Source organism: Pyrus communis, chromosome 3, assembly GCF_041283825.1.
Source record: "Pyrus communis isolate YQ-2024b chromosome 3, ASM4128382v1, whole genome shotgun sequence".
Classification (NCBI taxonomy): domain Eukaryota; kingdom Viridiplantae; phylum Streptophyta; class Magnoliopsida; order Rosales; family Rosaceae; genus Pyrus; species Pyrus communis.
This window is the reverse complement of record NC_142567.1, coordinates 27,786,901-27,803,599: the sequence shown is the minus strand read 5'-3', so window position 1 is coordinate 27,803,599 and position 16,699 is coordinate 27,786,901. Positions and strand designations below refer to the sequence as shown.

The 16,699-nt window shown below is 37.5% G+C and overlaps 1 protein-coding gene and 1 pseudogene across 2 annotated transcripts; both read right to left on the bottom strand.

The window, feature by feature from the left end:
* Window positions 1-727: 727 nt before the first annotated feature.
* LOC137715636 (PRA1 family protein G2 pseudogene) lies at window positions 728-1,611 on the bottom strand (annotated as a pseudogene).
* Window positions 1,612-5,485: 3,874 nt separating this feature from the next.
* On the bottom strand, window positions 5,486-12,550 carry LOC137715237 (uncharacterized). Of its 2 annotated transcripts, none has more exons than XM_068454491.2 (4): window positions 12,332-12,550; window positions 11,071-11,469; window positions 9,121-10,309; window positions 5,486-8,828 (listed from the first exon to the last, which is right to left on the bottom strand). In XM_068454491.2, the coding sequence occupies exons 2-4, from the start codon at window positions 11,205-11,207 to the stop codon at window positions 5,946-5,948; spliced, it is 4,209 nt and encodes a 1,402-aa protein (XP_068310592.2). In that variant the 5' UTR covers window positions 11,208-11,469; window positions 12,332-12,550; the 3' UTR covers window positions 5,486-5,945. The 2 variants fall into 2 exon arrangements, with proteins under 2 accessions (XP_068310592.2, XP_068310590.2); XM_068454489.2 differs by having other exon boundaries at window positions 12,143-12,482.
* Window positions 12,551-16,699: the final 4,149 nt, after the last annotated feature.

Below are 16,699 nucleotides of genomic sequence, written 5' to 3'. Positions count from 1 at the left end.
TGTAACATCAGCAATTTAGTATACCTTATACTTTCTTCTAGTTAGAGAATAAGAGCACAGAAAATTTGCAGTTTGTTTTCTGTGTTTTTTTTTTTTCCTTCGGTTTTGTGCACTAAAATTTCATTTTTTTTTACACATGATATTATACTTTAAACTAACTAAACTGCAAAGAAAAGCTCGAGTACGTATGAAGGAATCCATTTGCATATTAGAGAATACATTTGCTCTAGCGAATGTAACATTTACAAGCACTAAAATGAAGGGTCCTATTTTGATAGATAAAGCAATAAAAGGTTTGCCAGGTGTGAGGTGACATGGTCCATAGCATGTGTTATGGTTAGGGTGACAAGGACCTTTCTTCTATCACTTTAACTAGACTGCATACAAACTTATGTGCAATTCAGTACAACTCAATCAAGGTAATATTTGCGTATGAACATAGAAATTCGGACTCGGTTATATCAGTTGGTCATAACAGTGTTTTTTGCTATTTTTTATTCGAATTTCAATTTTCTCCTTGTGAGTTAGAGTAAAAGGGCGATCACAAACCAACAAGGCTCCTCACTTTGTGAGGGTCAGATGAAAAACGTCTATCGTAGGCAACTTTATCTTACTTTCCAAAGAGACTGTTTTCACGACTTGAACCCATAGTCTTTTGGTTACAAAAGAACAACAATTCTATTACGCTAAGACTCGCCCTTGAAGGATTTGATGACATAAGTGAAAATGAAATCAAATGTTTTCATTCCATCGAAAATAGAATCCACAAATCAATGTTACAAAAGGAAACACAGTCCATTGTCAATTACATTTTTACACACAAAAACCAATCCACCCAACACACCAAAATCCAAAAAAAAAAAAACCCCAAAAAATTCAAAAATATAAAATTAAAAAACAATTAAAACGACAAACATTTCTTTGTCGCTTGTTTTGAAGTCACACAAAATTACACACCAAACCCGAATTTAAAAATAAATAAATAAATAAATAATTGAATTATCAGACTGATGAAGATGTGGGCCCAATCAATCCCTGAGAAGCATCATTCTCGTTGAGAAACAAGCCTTCTGTGTTCCGAAGCAGCCCGTGGACCCCACACAACACAAGCCCAACTCCGAGGCCCAATGTAACGTTCACAAGCCCACTGCTCGCCCAAGCAACCAAACCAGAAACAACCACCAGACCCGCCATCACGCCCCAATCGCTGACGTGGTGACCCCACACCTCAAGTGGGTCCTCCCTAAAAACATAGATCACCAGCCACAACCCCACGACGGCCGCCGTCACCAAAAGCCATCTGGGGCTCCCGATGAGGGATAGCGCCCCGCATGATGCGATCAATAACAAGTAATTGACCCGGAAGTGGTTGGCGTTGGTCTGGATACGGGTCAGGGCGGAGGATAAGGAGTCGAGTCGGGAGATCGAGGAGGCGAATTCGGACCAAGGGCGGCGGCGGGAAACGGCGTCGTTGAGGTTTTTGATGGATCGGGTGATGGCGTCGGAGCCCGAGACGGAAATGGGTATGCTGGTATAGGTTGTTGCTGTGACGGAGTGTGACTGGCTTTGACGGCGACATTTTTTGGAGTGGGAGTTTGAATGTTTGACTCGTCAACCTACCCTTCAACTCTGTGAAGTCCCTGAGGCTGGGTTTTGATTCCATCGGATCCAAATTATAGAGATCTTAAGAATTTTTATATCTTAATTATTTATAATGCATCGTGTGATTAGAAATTAATTTATTTTTATTTAAAATTAAATATAAATATTTGACAAAAAAAAACTTTTCACACGATATGATTAAAATATGAAAATCCGGTGACGTTCATCTTCCCGTGAGGCTGTGACAGTCTGTCAGTTTGATTGGTTGGTGAGTGGGATTGTGTGGGACAGACAGGGAAGATGGAGACTTGGGTTGGTTTGTGGAGTTTCCATACTTTGTAGTAAAATGGTAAAAAATGTTGTGTACGTTGTGACATTTTACAATTACTTAGGCCCCTTAAGAGAAAGGGAATTCTATTTTTTTTTTTAAATGAAAATTAGTTGTGGGATTCTTTTTGCATCGAATTTCAAGGATTCGAACTGTCTATTATATAAGTTTCGATTCATAAATCATCCTTACAAAAATTCAATTCAATTCGAAACCATTTCTTATTTAGTTATCATAATAAAATCTCAATGTTTATTAGATAACAAAATGTTTGTCAATTTCTGTCAACTCAATTAAATGCCTCAAATATTTTCGATTTGGCTAATATTTTGTAAGGATAATCTATAAGGTGCAACTTAAAAAATGTACTGTTCAGATAGTTAAAATCTAATGCAATGTGAGACGCACAACTAATCTCTATTTTTATAAAAAAAAAAAAAATTCTTCCCTTAAAGGCCTCCTACAATTACTAACCTCGGATTGTAAGTAAGTTTATCTCCTGACGAATGTTTACTATTGTGATGTTGCTCAAGAGAAAAGATTGTATTTCTTCTTCAAATAAACTTTAAATTTTGGGTGTGCAGGATGTTACAAATTTAAGTGTTGTAATAAGCTTAAACTATAAGGTTGTTATTCATGAACTTATAATATCACTAAAACGATACACATCATAACATAAGTGGATTTATAACATTACATGACAATTTGATTGCCACACTGAATAAACTTTTCAATTGATTGAACTAAATGGTCATTCTAATTCGCGAGCTAAGACACCGTAAATTTGTATCTCAAGTGATCAAAAACATTTACGCTTACGTATGTTGTCCTAGGTTCGATTCTCCTGACCGCACTATCACTCCAAAGAAAATCTGCAAGCTAAAACTTAAGTCTACAGAACACAAGTTCAACTCAAATTCAACCTAGAGAAAAACTTAATATAAATGAACTCAAATTTAACGTAAAGGCGTTTAACTCTTAACCATGCAGAGTTTAATCTAAACTTGCTAGGGTTTACAATTTGTCACTAGATTCAGACTCAACTCATGATCCCTCTCGAGTCTCGAAGGTGTCAGTATCATATGTATTCAAATTTCACAGACTTCATGTCCATTGTTGCAAGTTAGTGTTCAAATTAATTAATTAATTATTAAGCATTGTGTTTTGACTTTTGTGCTTTGTCCAGACGTACTCAGAATTCAGAAATTGACTAGCTATCAGCCTTTCAACATTAATAAAATATTTCCACTTCCACCGAGACGTGCAAGGACAATCTTTTCAAGGTAATACTATTAGATTAAATTTTGTAAATTAAATAATATAAAAATTAATGATTTAATTATTACTTAAATGTTGAGTAACGTGTTTATTTTTAATTGGTAACACCTTATTTAGTTTGGAAATTTAGTGTACAAATTTAATTTTTCTAGCATTATTCTTTTTTAGTTAATTAAAAAGTAATGTTAGTTAGACTAAATTTGTAAACTAAATGATGTGTTATCAATGAAAAGAAGCATGTTAATCAACACTTAAATAATAATCCAATCATCAATTTTTATGTCATTTAGTTTATAAAATTTAATTTCCCTAATATTATCCAATGATCCTAGTAAAATTACTTCTAGTAAAAGTGAGTATGAGGTGTGTTAACAAAAATAGTCCTTAACGGACCCTAACCAAAGTAATTTTATGGAATTGGTCATTCAGATTTCCCTTCCTAAACAAAGCTATCCCGAACGACCAATCATGTTTTCTTAAATCTTTAATGCATAGAAAAACCAAGTTTCTTTCTTTAATCAAACAACCAACTTTCTCGTCAAGTATCAAATTTAAAAACATTCGCATACATTCAATTACGTACAAACGACATACATTAGAATTAATTTTTAAGAAGAAAAACCTGTATGACCAACTTCTTCGTAAAGAAACAAAATTTAAAATGAAACCTTGGTTACATGGATTCACTTACAAACTCATGGAATCAAGTTTTCAACGTTCAAGTAATGCTTCTATAAAAAATAAAAATAAAATAAAGTCCAAGTAATGCTTTTGAGAGGGCTTAGTAAGAATAAACTGACAAGAAGAAAGACAAAGAATGTCCCACAACCCACAATTTAAACAAGCAGAACCATTGTCTTTGTAAAGATTGTAATGAGAAGTTGTCCAGCTTTTCACCATGCAAATTTCACATCCCCGCCTTCCATCCATTTGCCTTCCTAACTATCCCCTACTTTTTAATCTAAACACATAAAAACAATGGCTTTAACTTATGTTGTTGTGAAAGAAAACAAAAGTGTTCAGTTCTCTCACATATGGGCAGTAATTTACATAACACGACATGACAATCGTGATATTTCACATTAATAATGTATTTATATGTGTAAGTTCATCTTTGCATAACATTGTTTAATTATATTATTAACATAAAACATCACAACAACAATATACTCTTGTAAATTGCTCTTGTCGTCAATTTACTTCAGCACCTTATAAAGCAAAGTACCACCGCGGACTGCATTATTAAGCATCTATGATATAATGCGAATCCAACGGCCATTTTTTTGTGTTTCATCTTGTCGTTTATATGTAACTTAAATTGACCATGCAATGCACCTCTATCTCTCTCTCTCGAACGGCTACATTTCGTGGTAAACGTCCATGCATGCTCATGAATTCATGAACAAGCAAAGTCAATATATAGTAACATATATATACATATTTATAAATATATATATATATATATATATATATATATATATATATTTGTTACGTACCATGGAAAATGAAGCTAAGAGAAAGCAACAAACGAAGAATAAGTAGTGACAGGAAACCTGCGTAGAATTACCCTAATTGAATGGGGTCTCATTCGTCACTGTTGCGTGTGCATTCAACTCGTGTACTCCTCAGACCCCACTACAAATGCATATAAATATGGCCTAGGTAGAAGATACGTTGTTTCGGCCGAATCCAATTGGTGGAGCATCTCCTTTATCAGTAAAAGAAACACATACAATATTAAATTAATCAGAGATGAAGAACATATATATATATATATATATATATGTATGTATATATGTCATATGTGTGTAAGAAGGATGATCAATTTTGACTGCATTACATTTATGCATGTTGATTTTTCATCATGAAATTTTGAACAGTTGATTGCATAGTTATTCTGCAATCAAAGATAATTTGGTGATGCAAATTTTATCTCGACCACCATTTCATTTTCAACCATGCATTCCAAAGCTCTTCTGCTCATAGAAAGATTAATTGACGTTACCAAGACTTTGAATAAGCATGAACATTTTTACTTCCAGACCAGAAAAAAAAAATGAGAGATATATATTCAATTCCAGTTTTATATACAACTTAGCTATATGTTTATATAAATTTTCTTAAAAATAATGATGAATCAACGTAGACTATAAAGAACCTCTTGCCCTCCAAGCAAATGAATTTGATCTATCTTTGAAGTAGTCGAATGCGTACTAATTAACGGAACTGCAGATGAATCGGGATTCGCGATTCGCGATGAACCGGAAAAAAAATCGATTTTCAAGACTAGAACATGGTGCTGTAATTCACATTTGATCAAGGAGAGGCCAAACGCACAAGGAAATTAAGTACCTCTAACAAAAATCTATAAGAAAGAAGAAAAAGGTACAGAAAGTACATGAACACTTGACTTATACCGATGCTCGACAATATTCACTTTCGAGCCAAGCTTTTATGTCAACTGTAAAACACCGTCTATTCTCTGGGTAGCTAAAAGCATGCCTAAGCAGAAACCTGAAGAAAAAAAAATTGCATCATTTCGAATCAACATTTGGTAGAGTAACAGCATAAGCATGTGGAGGCTCCATCTTTGATCAACCGCACACCATTTCTTTGCCATAGACTTAAGTTTCCGGAAATCAGTAATCTACGAGCTACGATCAGTACAAGTTTGATTAATGCAAAACCTTGTGCTCATCATTCATTTGTGCTCATCATTCAAATGCCACATGTTTTGCTATGACAAGTTCGGAGAGTACAGTGTAGATCTCAGATGTCCTCTTGGAGATGGTGCTGCAAGAAAAGGAGCCCGCTGCAGCACACCCGAGCCTTCTGAAGTAGTACAGCTCCATTTAACAGGACTACTATTAGTGGCTAGCCTGGAGGGAACTGCATGCAAGGTGGTGTTGTACAAAACTGGTGATCCACAACGTAAAGAAGGTTCCTGTGACTCGTAATGAGAGAGAGGATTCTTCACACGCTTTGAGTTATAACTCGGAGCCGCTTGTACTGGAATGCTGGAACAAACTACTTGGCTTTCCGTCAACCCTTCTGAGTACTTTGCAACATTGCAGGCCAAATCAGCTTCACTTTCCGGAACATCATCAATGATGATAATTTCTTTACTGGCACTGAAAGCAGAATGTCCATTCTTGCGTTGGCGGTCAGGAGGGTTCATAATGCTCTCCATACGAAACGCAGGTGCTCCTCCAATGGGTTTGCTTATAGACCTGTTCTGTGGCATTGGATAATTACAATCGCCTTTATGCTCATGAGGCTCCATGGATGACACAAAACTGCCATCTGTACGATGTTTTGGAAACAAGCTTGCAGGTCCTCGTGCAACCACTTGTGGTGTCTTCGGATTGCTATAGCTTCTAAAACATTCCCCCACCTTGTTATGTGGATCTTGACCTAAGATTACGGAACCATGAGGGAAATTATGTTGAAAGGAATGGTAAAACTGATTCTGAAGATTGCCAGGAACAACTCCTGAGAATGTCGGAAACTGTGAAGTTAGTTGGTTAGTTTGCCCATGTGGTTCAGCCTGCACCGGTGGAGCTGATGTATCTTCATCTTTGTTGGCCACCATCAAATTCTTTCCCATTAGCCTGAGTATCGAATTAGAAGCGGACGGACTAACAGAATCGCAATCACCGTGACCGGACAACTTCCCTTTGCCATCTGGAGAACCCTTCGAAGGATGGTGACCGGAAGATGACTTGGTGAAAGGGAAAACTGCTTGTTCAGATCTCAATGTTGTACAACCGCTCAGAAAGAACGAGCCTGGCATGTCAGACCCTGACTCCAAAGTGTTAATTCTTATGCTTGGATTGCCACCCATTTGCTTTCCCAAGGCAGGCACTGCCATTGCTCGCCGCATTAATAGTGGTGATTCTTGATAATTTAAAGCCACACCCTGAGAAGTTCTATCCTTCCGTTGACAACAGCAAGGCTGATCGTTACTTTTGAAGCTGATAGGTCCCCTCTCGAGAGATATCTTGTTGACCTTAAGGTTTTCTCTATCAAAAGAAAGTCTGTCAGCTGCTGTACTAGTAATCTGTTGAGCTACAATGGCATTAATTTCTTCAGAAGTGCCACTAACTGCACGCGATAGGCCCGGCCCAATCTTGTCTTGAGCGGATTGAGGTCCTATGGATGATAAGGGCTCAGAATACTTCGGATCAAATTTTGTCCCTCTGGAATTAGAGATGGTTGATGTTGTAGAAACAGGTGAATCTGATGAATCTCCATCGATGAAGTCAAGTTGATCTTGAGATGATTGAACTCGGCTCGTGGTTAGTGACGAATTCCCTTGAAAATCATCTGACCCCATATCCCTAGGACTTGGCAAAAATGATCCTGGTGGCCCTGGGATAAGTATTGGATCAACCTCAGGAAAATAGCTTCCCTGGCCATCTTGAGCATCCATTTCCTCCGTGCTATGAACATTCTGCCCAAGTGTGCCATCTGGCAGTTCATCACCATAAAACATCTCTTGCTCATCATTACTAATGCTTGGATCAGTTGGACTCGTTACCGCTTTGGTTTCACAGAAACCAATTAGGGAAGGCTTTTCAGTAATCATGTCACGATCATGGATTTGATCCTCTCTCTCAGCAACTCCCAGGCCATCAACTTTTTCCAGATATTCATCACGAACAGTACCAGAAGTATCCATCTTTTCCCTCTCATCATTTCCATAAAACTTGGGTGCAAATTGAGAACTTTCCAAGGCCATGGGTTCATTCCTTCTAGAGCTACTTAAGGAACCTATACCTTTTCTCCTTTGCAACACAGTGCTTCTGGATAACAATACTTCATCGCTACTATCTTTTCTAAACCGCTTTCCAGCAAAATTATGCATGAAATCACGCTGTTGATCAGCCTCAGGATCCCAGGCAGCAACCTCTTTATCTGCTTCTTCCCTTTGCCCTTGATTCTTAGCAGCTGAGCAATTCTTAGCGACACTGGGACTGGATTCAGTCAACGATACCCGACTGCCAATAGCCAACACATTTTTCTTTGGTGGGAGGAATTTCCTAGCATTTGATCTGGGGGCATCACGGCTCTTAGATAGTTTTTTGCTAGCACGAGGGGGACTATCAAAATTTTTGGTGAGATCAGCAGCAGAACCAATTGTATTGTTGCTCAACACAGGTGCAAAGTTCACGTCAGAGTAAGTACGGTTTAGCATGCAATTATTGAGTGAAAAAGTTCTGTCCTGGCTAAACTGATGCTGGCTTTGCTCACCAGGAAAGGGGCTTCCTGTTCCCGTTCTCCACGGAGAGCAGTCGCTTTTCTCACTGGCTTGAGCTTCATCCCATGCATTCTCTGTGCTCCCACTTTTTTCAGGAGAAGAAATTGGATTTCCAGACAAATTCACTACCTTTCTACCATGGATTCCCTCCACATGACAGTTATCTAAACATGTTTGATCACTCTCAACCAAAACGTTCTGAGACACATGCTTCTTGTTCAACTTCTTTACAACACCAGTGCGTTTGGAAGAAGCCCATCCTCTTAAAGCTCCGGGATTACAGGAATTGAGCTGCTTTTCCATTTGCTGTCCTTCCACGGAATTTTCTTTCGCTCCACAGGTTTCTTGACCCCCATGAATCTGTTTTAACACAATTTCACCACATGTTAATTTTGGAAAACCACCACATTTGCAACAAAGATTATAATTAACCTTTTAATTCAACGGAAAAAGCAATGCTAGCACCAACAAAGTCTAAAGGAAACGCATTGGGATTCAAGCATATTGAGAGATGTACATATAATTGTCATTAAAAAATATAGCAATGTTTTTTTTCTTTATCCGTTTTCCTTTTATTGCATCGAAGCGCATGCTGTCTATAAGGTGGTGAGACTTATGCCGAAAGTAACTACAGAAAGCAAGAGCGGCGTACCTGAGAAGAATGAGCCTTGGGAGAGAGAAAATCTTTGCTTTGAGGAGCAAGCTTAAGGTACTTGTGATGTTTAGATGCATGGCGCTTTTGCTTTTTTGCTGAAAGGAATTTGCTTCCTTTACCAGCTTTCAAAGGTTTTCTTGGTCGAAGATGCTGTACTGCTTTGAGCGCTGATGGCGATGGTGCATCATCAAACTTCGATAAAATCCTAACTTTCGTGCCATTGGCGTCTACATAGACTGGACCGACATCAATATCATCGGGATGGACTGAAGATACCTTTTTCCTTTTCTCTTCAACCGGCATCTCAGACTTCTCCTTATCCTGAGTAGGAAAGCTTGAAACGCTCGTGGCCCAGCTCGAACCATTTCTTCTATCGAGATCTTCTAATGTGCAATGCTGGGCAGTAGTATATATATCCACCATCAATTTGGTTTTCCTCGGCTTAATTCTGTACCTTGTAATCGGTTTTGAATCCAGAGTCCACTTGGGAGTTGCCTCCCCGGAAAGGCACTGATCAATATGAGCATTCAAGGTGGTATTAGAGGACGATGAGAAGGTTTTGCAAACAGGGCAAATTTGTGAAGTCATTGTTTCTGAAATGGTAGTAATATTCGAAGCAATATCTTCGGTTGAGCTTCTCTCTGCGTGGCTGCTGAATTTCGCCACCAATCTGCACTTCTTACCCAAGGGTCGCGTCGTGCTTCCGGTTTTGTTGACAACAACAACAGGAGGACCTGCTGTTTCAACTGCTTCAACTGATGCAGCTTCCAAGGAAGTATCAGTTTCTAACGGCAACCTTGACGGCCCGTTCGTAGGAACTGACTCCTCTATTTCAGATTGAGAAATACTCGTAAGTGTGGATGGAAAATCATTTTCTCCTTCAGACCTGCATGAAGTGGTTGTTTTAGTGTCTGTGCAAGCTTCTGTTAGCTTTTCCTTCAGTTTGGTATACGAAGACTTTAATACTGCGTGATCATCTAGCCCGGAAGATTTTGAAACATCAAGATCGGTTTTCCTTTCGCTTTCAACCATACATCTCTTAATGGGTTGGTTCCTTACTTCATCAAGATTCTCAAATGGTGGCAACAGATCGTTCACACCATGTTTCAAGCAAAGTTGCAAATTCTTCTGAGAAAAAGGCCAGTTGGTCTCGATATTCTTGCACCGGGAAGTAAAAACATAATCTCTGCATAACGTAAAAACATCGTTTACATCTGATTCTTCACACAAACGGTCAATTCCAATCAGCTAAGCTTAGACACCTTTAGACTGAGTCCAAAGAGAACTCAAGCTTTATTGTATGAAAGTTGCTAATCAAAGAAAGGGAATAAATAAATGGACCCTGGAGCAAAAAAGGAAAAAGAAAATACACAAACACACAGAAACAGTTGAGAGTAATATCCATATGATGTCTGCAGATATGGATTAAAACTCAAGCGCTCCGTTTCATGTAAGTCTCTCTCTTCTAAACATCGCCGTCTGAGAGACTTATTAAAACTCATGGGAGATTAAGGTAGGGTGACATGAAATCACAAGCAACAATTAACATTGAGTTGGGTGGATTAACAGCTTGGATTAGGGAAATTAATCACAAGAAGAAACGTGTGGTTTTTGGGGGGGAATAAGAGCCGTGAACGAGTTTCGTTTATTAGCCAAAGCAGGGAAAAAAAAAGCCCCAAAACACACACTAAAAATAGAGACAAAGATGGGGTGGTCATGACTTAAGGCCCCCCATATGTTGGACTGAGCCACAAGCAACAACACCACATGTATTTGAATCTCGCTCTGGATCTGACTCAACAAGCCTAAGATGATATGCGATAAACATTGAGATCACACAAGAAAAAGAGAAGCAGTTAGAAACCCATGTAAGAAAAACAAAAACCCAAGTTATGATCATCATCAACTGTTCATATTTTCATTTCTAGAGAGAGAGAGAGATTATACCTGATGGAGAATTTGGGAAGGGGTGGATTATTAGATAGATCTAAAGGCTGCTCATGACTAGTACTAGCATCGTTGATGATCAAAGGTTGGGGATGATGACATGGGGGATCTGGTGGAAGTTTTTCAAAAGATAACATCTGATGAAAAGCTGCTTCTTCTTCTCTCTTCTACTTGTGCTGTTTTCCCAACAGTCACAAGCTCTAGTAATATCTTCTCTACCTCCACACCTTATCTTGAACTTAGATTTCAGCATATATAATGACCCTTTCTCTCTCTAAGTTTCTTTCTATCTCTGGAACTATTACTGTTCACTACAAGCAGAACCGCAAATACTAGCTGAAAGCAGCAAATGAAGAAAAATCAAACAGTCCCATTAGAATCTTCATCCATAACATCAACCTGCAATTAAGAGAAAGGAAAAAGGAGCATGAGATCATGGGTTTTTGAGGAAAGAGTCCAGATTATGAACAAGGTAGGAGATTATTATTATTCCAGACCCTTCAAGAAACGTTATTTTATGTGAAGCGAATGAGTGAAATTAAAGCATCTGAATTATTTTTCAAAAACATCGAAACAACAAGGAACCCAATTGAGCAAGCAAACAACAGAACCCAACAGTAAAGATATTCAATTTTTTTCTGGAGTCTAAAAGTTCATGGGAGTGATATTTTATGTGGAAATATTGGTCAAAATTTGAGACTTTAGACTCAACAATCCCTATGTACCATAGTTTGACAACAAATCCAATCTCTTCATAGCAAAATTACGAAAGATTTGAAGTTGCAACAGCATGAGATCATGATTTATGAACTTCCCAAAAGATGAATTTTTTGGGCAAGAAATTAATCTGACAAAACCCAACAAGTAGAGTGAGAGGAGAGATTTACAAAGAAAGAAGACCAAATCTTTGAACATGAAGTAAACAAAATCTAGTTTAAATCCCAACACATCTGAGACAACAAAATCTAGTTTAAATCCCATGACCAGATTCCGGTCTTGTTTCCATTTGTGCAAGCAAGAAAGAGAAAAAAAATGCAAAAAAGAAGCAGTTTTTGAGGAAGAGAAAACAAACCCAAGATCAAAGAAATCGCAGCTAGCTTAGATGGGGATTATTTGATTTTGAAGCTTTTTTTTTTCCTGGGTTGGTTTGGTCTGCGAAATGAGAGAGAAAAATGTAGTCTTGGAGACTACTAAGCAACTCGAGAGAGAGAGAGAGAGAGAGAGAGAGAGAGAAGTGAGAAAAACAGCACCACCCACTCACACATCAAAAGGGCATCAGGTTCTCTTTCTCTTCAAAAAGCAGGTTTGTACCATTAAACACCCACGATTCACCTCCCATCTGTGAATATGCGTTAGAAAAGAGTTTTGAAGAGAGAGAGAGAGAGAGAGATGGAGATAGAGAAAGAGAAAGTAAGAGAGAGAGAGGAAGAGTGTGGTTTTTCTTCTTGAAAAATAAACAAAGGAAATACAGTACAAACCTGTCCTATCCTATACCTACCCTACACCCTCATATGTCATATTTCATCTTTTTCATTTTTTAATCCTTGATTTTTATCGTAGTCATTGCCCTTGGTCAAGAGAAAAATTTCAGAGTATTTAACAAAATAAAAAAATAAAAAATTTCAATGTATCTCAAATCTCAATTGTTTTATAAAACTTGAATTACCAGATTATGTTTTCAATAAATAGAAAAAAAAATTAATGAAAATAATCTGAAAGTTTTGAGTTTTAACAATAATGACAAAATAAATGATAAAATGAATATTAACTGAATTGACTTTTTAATGTACAAATATAATTTTTCATTAAAATAAACAGTATCAAAAACTTTTTATTAAAACTTCAAAAAAAAAAAAATCTCATTTACCCATTCTAATATCAATTGTCCGTTCTGCTCTCTTTCTTTCTCTTTAATTCCAATCTCAGACGCCCCATAGTGTCCCACTACACGACAAACACTCCCTGTTGACAATTATAGACACCATGAATAATATCACACTTTTACCTCTTCTTTATTTAATGTTTAATATTTAAAGTAGAGGAGCAATTTGATGTTGGGCATGGTTTTCAAATAGCTTAACATGGAATGTATACCGCAGTTGAAAACTAAACAACTAATTGATATAGAATAATGTTTTTTACGCACTTATTTTTAGTTTTCATGTACGCTTTTTAATTTTTAGTCATTATCTTCTTCAATTTATTCATTCCGATGATCGTAAATTAAGAGAATATATGAAAAGTAAAAAAATGAGTATACGGATACTCTAGATATATTACCATATCAGCTAGTTTAGTATGCTAATAATTGAATGTAATTGCGTCTTTTACTAGTAGATATGTTGTTAGATGTGTTTTGATACGTTATCTTATCATAAAGTCTAACATGTTAACTAGTTCAATGTATTTGTCATTTGATAGACATATACATCATTTTATTTTTGTTAAAAAAAAAAAAAAAATTTAGATTAGATGTTAGATTAGTCATTGACAGGTTCGAAAACCCATGTCGTCGCCATGTAAGAACCTAACTCTTTTCCACTACTATTGTAAATGGCCACTTGCTACATATACATCGTTAAATATAGTTTCATATGTTACCTTATCAGCGAATCCCTTTTATCATGAATCATTATCGGTAATCCTTAGGGTTTATGTAAGGTTAAGAATGAGACCTAGCCAGCAATATATCATAGTCATTGTTTAAAACATCAATAAAAGTGAAAATCAATATACAAACCTATGGATATATCAATATCGGTTACATTTGACAGAAATTATGGAAATATGATATGGAGTGGGTAAATTAACTAATTCAGGTTTAGCCAAAATTAGAAAAAAATATCTCAAAAAAGAAATTTAAAAATTGGAGATGTGCAATGAGTTCGGCAAATTTTCTATAATAAATTGGTAAAAGATCATCGACATTCATTGGCTTTCCTATAACTCGCTGATATAGCGTGAATGCATTTCACCCTTTCCATATCAATCCTTATTTATTGGATATTTCGACATAAATATCGACACTTTTGTGGAAGTTTTAAACACTAATCACAGCTACCAAAACTAAGTAAAACAGTAGAAAATCTATTTAACTAAAACTGCACTGCAATATGGTCGTTCTTATGTCATTACTTTTATCACACAGTATTAGAGCACGAAATTCATGTAAGCGTGCCTCAAATGTCAATTCTAACTTTCACATGATTCACATGAGTTAATGTGATTAGAACTCTTTCTCAATTACAGTCAATACTCAAGCAAAAGATTCTGGAATCATATGTTGAATATTCTTCTCCTTTAGTATGGATTTTTAAGAGTGTATTCACACTTCTGTATGAATCAACCACGGATCCCAACAATACTTAGAGACACATTCTTTTCGACCCGAGTATTATCAAAAATCAACAATTTATTAATAAGACAACTATGATATCTCAAGTGTAAAGACTAATTTACATTATTGATAATATGGAGATCTTGTTAGACATACCATACGAGATGTCTAAACTGATAGCGTTTAGTGTACTCAATCTTTATCCTATCCCTAAACAAAGAACTTGAGACCAATTATATATCCTCCTAATTAAGCACACAGTTTAAGTCATAAGGCTCAGAGAAGGAAATTTTCTGTAATCTAACTTCTTTAGATTATTTTCTTTCTATTTTATATCCTTTGGACTTGTGTCTAAGTAAATAATTAGTGGTATTATTACTGTAAGTCTGTCAGCAACATATTTGCCCTTTGATTTCAATTAGTTCAAGTTTCTTACATCATTTGCTAGTATATTTTCAATTGCACTGGAGAGTTACAAACCTTGAATTGAGCTTACTCGTACTTATCATGTCACATCCCGGTCCGGGGCGGATCACTTCCCGGGCCCGCTCCACCACCGTAGCACAATATTGTCCGCTTTGGACTTACCATTCCCTCACGGTTTTGTTTTTGGGAACTCACGAGCAACTTCCCAGTGGGTCACCCATCATGGGATTGCTCTAGCCCCCTTCTCGCTTAACTTTGGAGTTCCTACGGAACCCGAAGCCAGTGAGCTCCCAAAAGGCCTTGTGCTAGGTAGGGATTAGAATATACATTTAAGGATCACTCCCCGGGACGATGTGGGATGTCACAATCCACCCCCCTTAGGAGCCCGACGTCCTCGTCGGCACATTTCCGGCCAGGGATTGGCTTTGATACCAATTGTCACATCCCGGCCCAGGGTGGATCACTTCCCGGGCCCGCTCCACCACCGTAGCACGATATTGTCCGCTTTGGGCTTACCATTCCCTCACGGTTTTGTTTTTGGGAACTCACGAGCAACCTCCCAGTGGATCACCCATCATGGGATTGCTCTAGCCCCCTTCTCGCTTAACTTCGGAGTTCCTACGGAACCCGAAGCCAGTGAGCTCCCAAAAGGCCTCGTGCTAGGTAGGGATGAGAATATACATTTAAGGATCACTCCCCTGGGCGATGTGGGATGTCACAATCCACCCCCCTTAGGGGTCCGACGTCCTCGTCGGCACATTTCCGACCAGGGATTGGCTTTGATACCAATTGTCACATCCCGGCCCGGGGCGGATCACTTCCCGGGCCCGCTCCACCACCGTAGCACGATATTGTCCGCTTTGGACTTACCATTCCCTCACGGTTTTGTTTTTGGGAACTCACGAGCAACTTCCCAGTGGGTCACCCATCATGGGATTACTCTAGCCCCCTTCTCGCTTAACTTTGGAGTTCCTACGGAACCCGAAGCCAGTGAGCTCCCAAAAGGCCTCGTGCTAGGTAGGGATTAGAATATACATTTAAGGATCACTCCCCGGGACGATGTGGGATGTCACATATCACCCCACGTTCACCCTCATTAGCGGGCTAACACCAATAACTTCAGTTAAATATAGTACTTTTATCAAATAATCTATCATGTCAAAAATATGCATTTATTAATAAGTTGTCATATTATCCACAAAATCAAGCCCTATCATATTTGAATATATAGTCCTCATGTTAATCCAATAATGTAACATGCCAAACTACGTAGTCCTAATGCATCAATGTACACTACAACGAAAAAGCTGTTTAGCGAGGATATTTTCCTCATGAAATGTTTTTGGCGAGAAAAATATTCCTCACCAGGTCCTCTTAGTAGCCCTCTCAGGAAATAGTCTGCAGCAAGAATTATTTTCCTCGCTCTTAAAATTATTGCGACGATTATTTCATCGCTGAAAATCAGTTTGATCATCACTAAAAGGTCCTTTCGTCACTACTAGGATGCCTCCAAAAGGTGTAAAATCTAAAAACTTGGCGAGGAATTTGAAAATTTCTCTTAAAGGATACGAGAAAACTTTCCTCGCAGGGAGCAAAACTTGCTGGTTCCTAAAATTAGTAATCGTTTTTTTCATTTTTTTTTTTAACAAAATGTACAAAACAAAACAAATTCATCCTTTAGTTCAAATTAAAATATTATATATTGCAAATTATTTAAAACATTTTACAATGGTAAAACTAGTTGTTTACTAACGGTCTAACACTAGTAAATATGTACAAGCCAAAAAAAAAAAATAACAGTCGTTGTTGACCTATGATTCCACCATACTCATTATTTCTCTTTACAAGTGTATGCTTAGCTTCTGT

Excerpts from the sequence above, each read along its gene's own strand:
- LOC137715237 (XM_068454491.2), bottom strand. The coding sequence starts at position 11,207 with ATGTTATCTTTTGAAAAACTTCCACCAGATCCCCCATGTCATCATCCC. Across the intron at positions 10,310-11,070 it reads CTTCCCAAATTCTCCATCAG|AGATTATGTTTTTACTTCCC; the intron begins GTATAATCTCTC and ends TACGTTATGCAG. Across the intron at positions 8,829-9,120 it reads CCAAGGCTCATTCTTCTCAG|ATTCATGGGGGTCAAGAAAC; the intron begins GTACGCCGCTCT and ends GTGTTAAAACAG.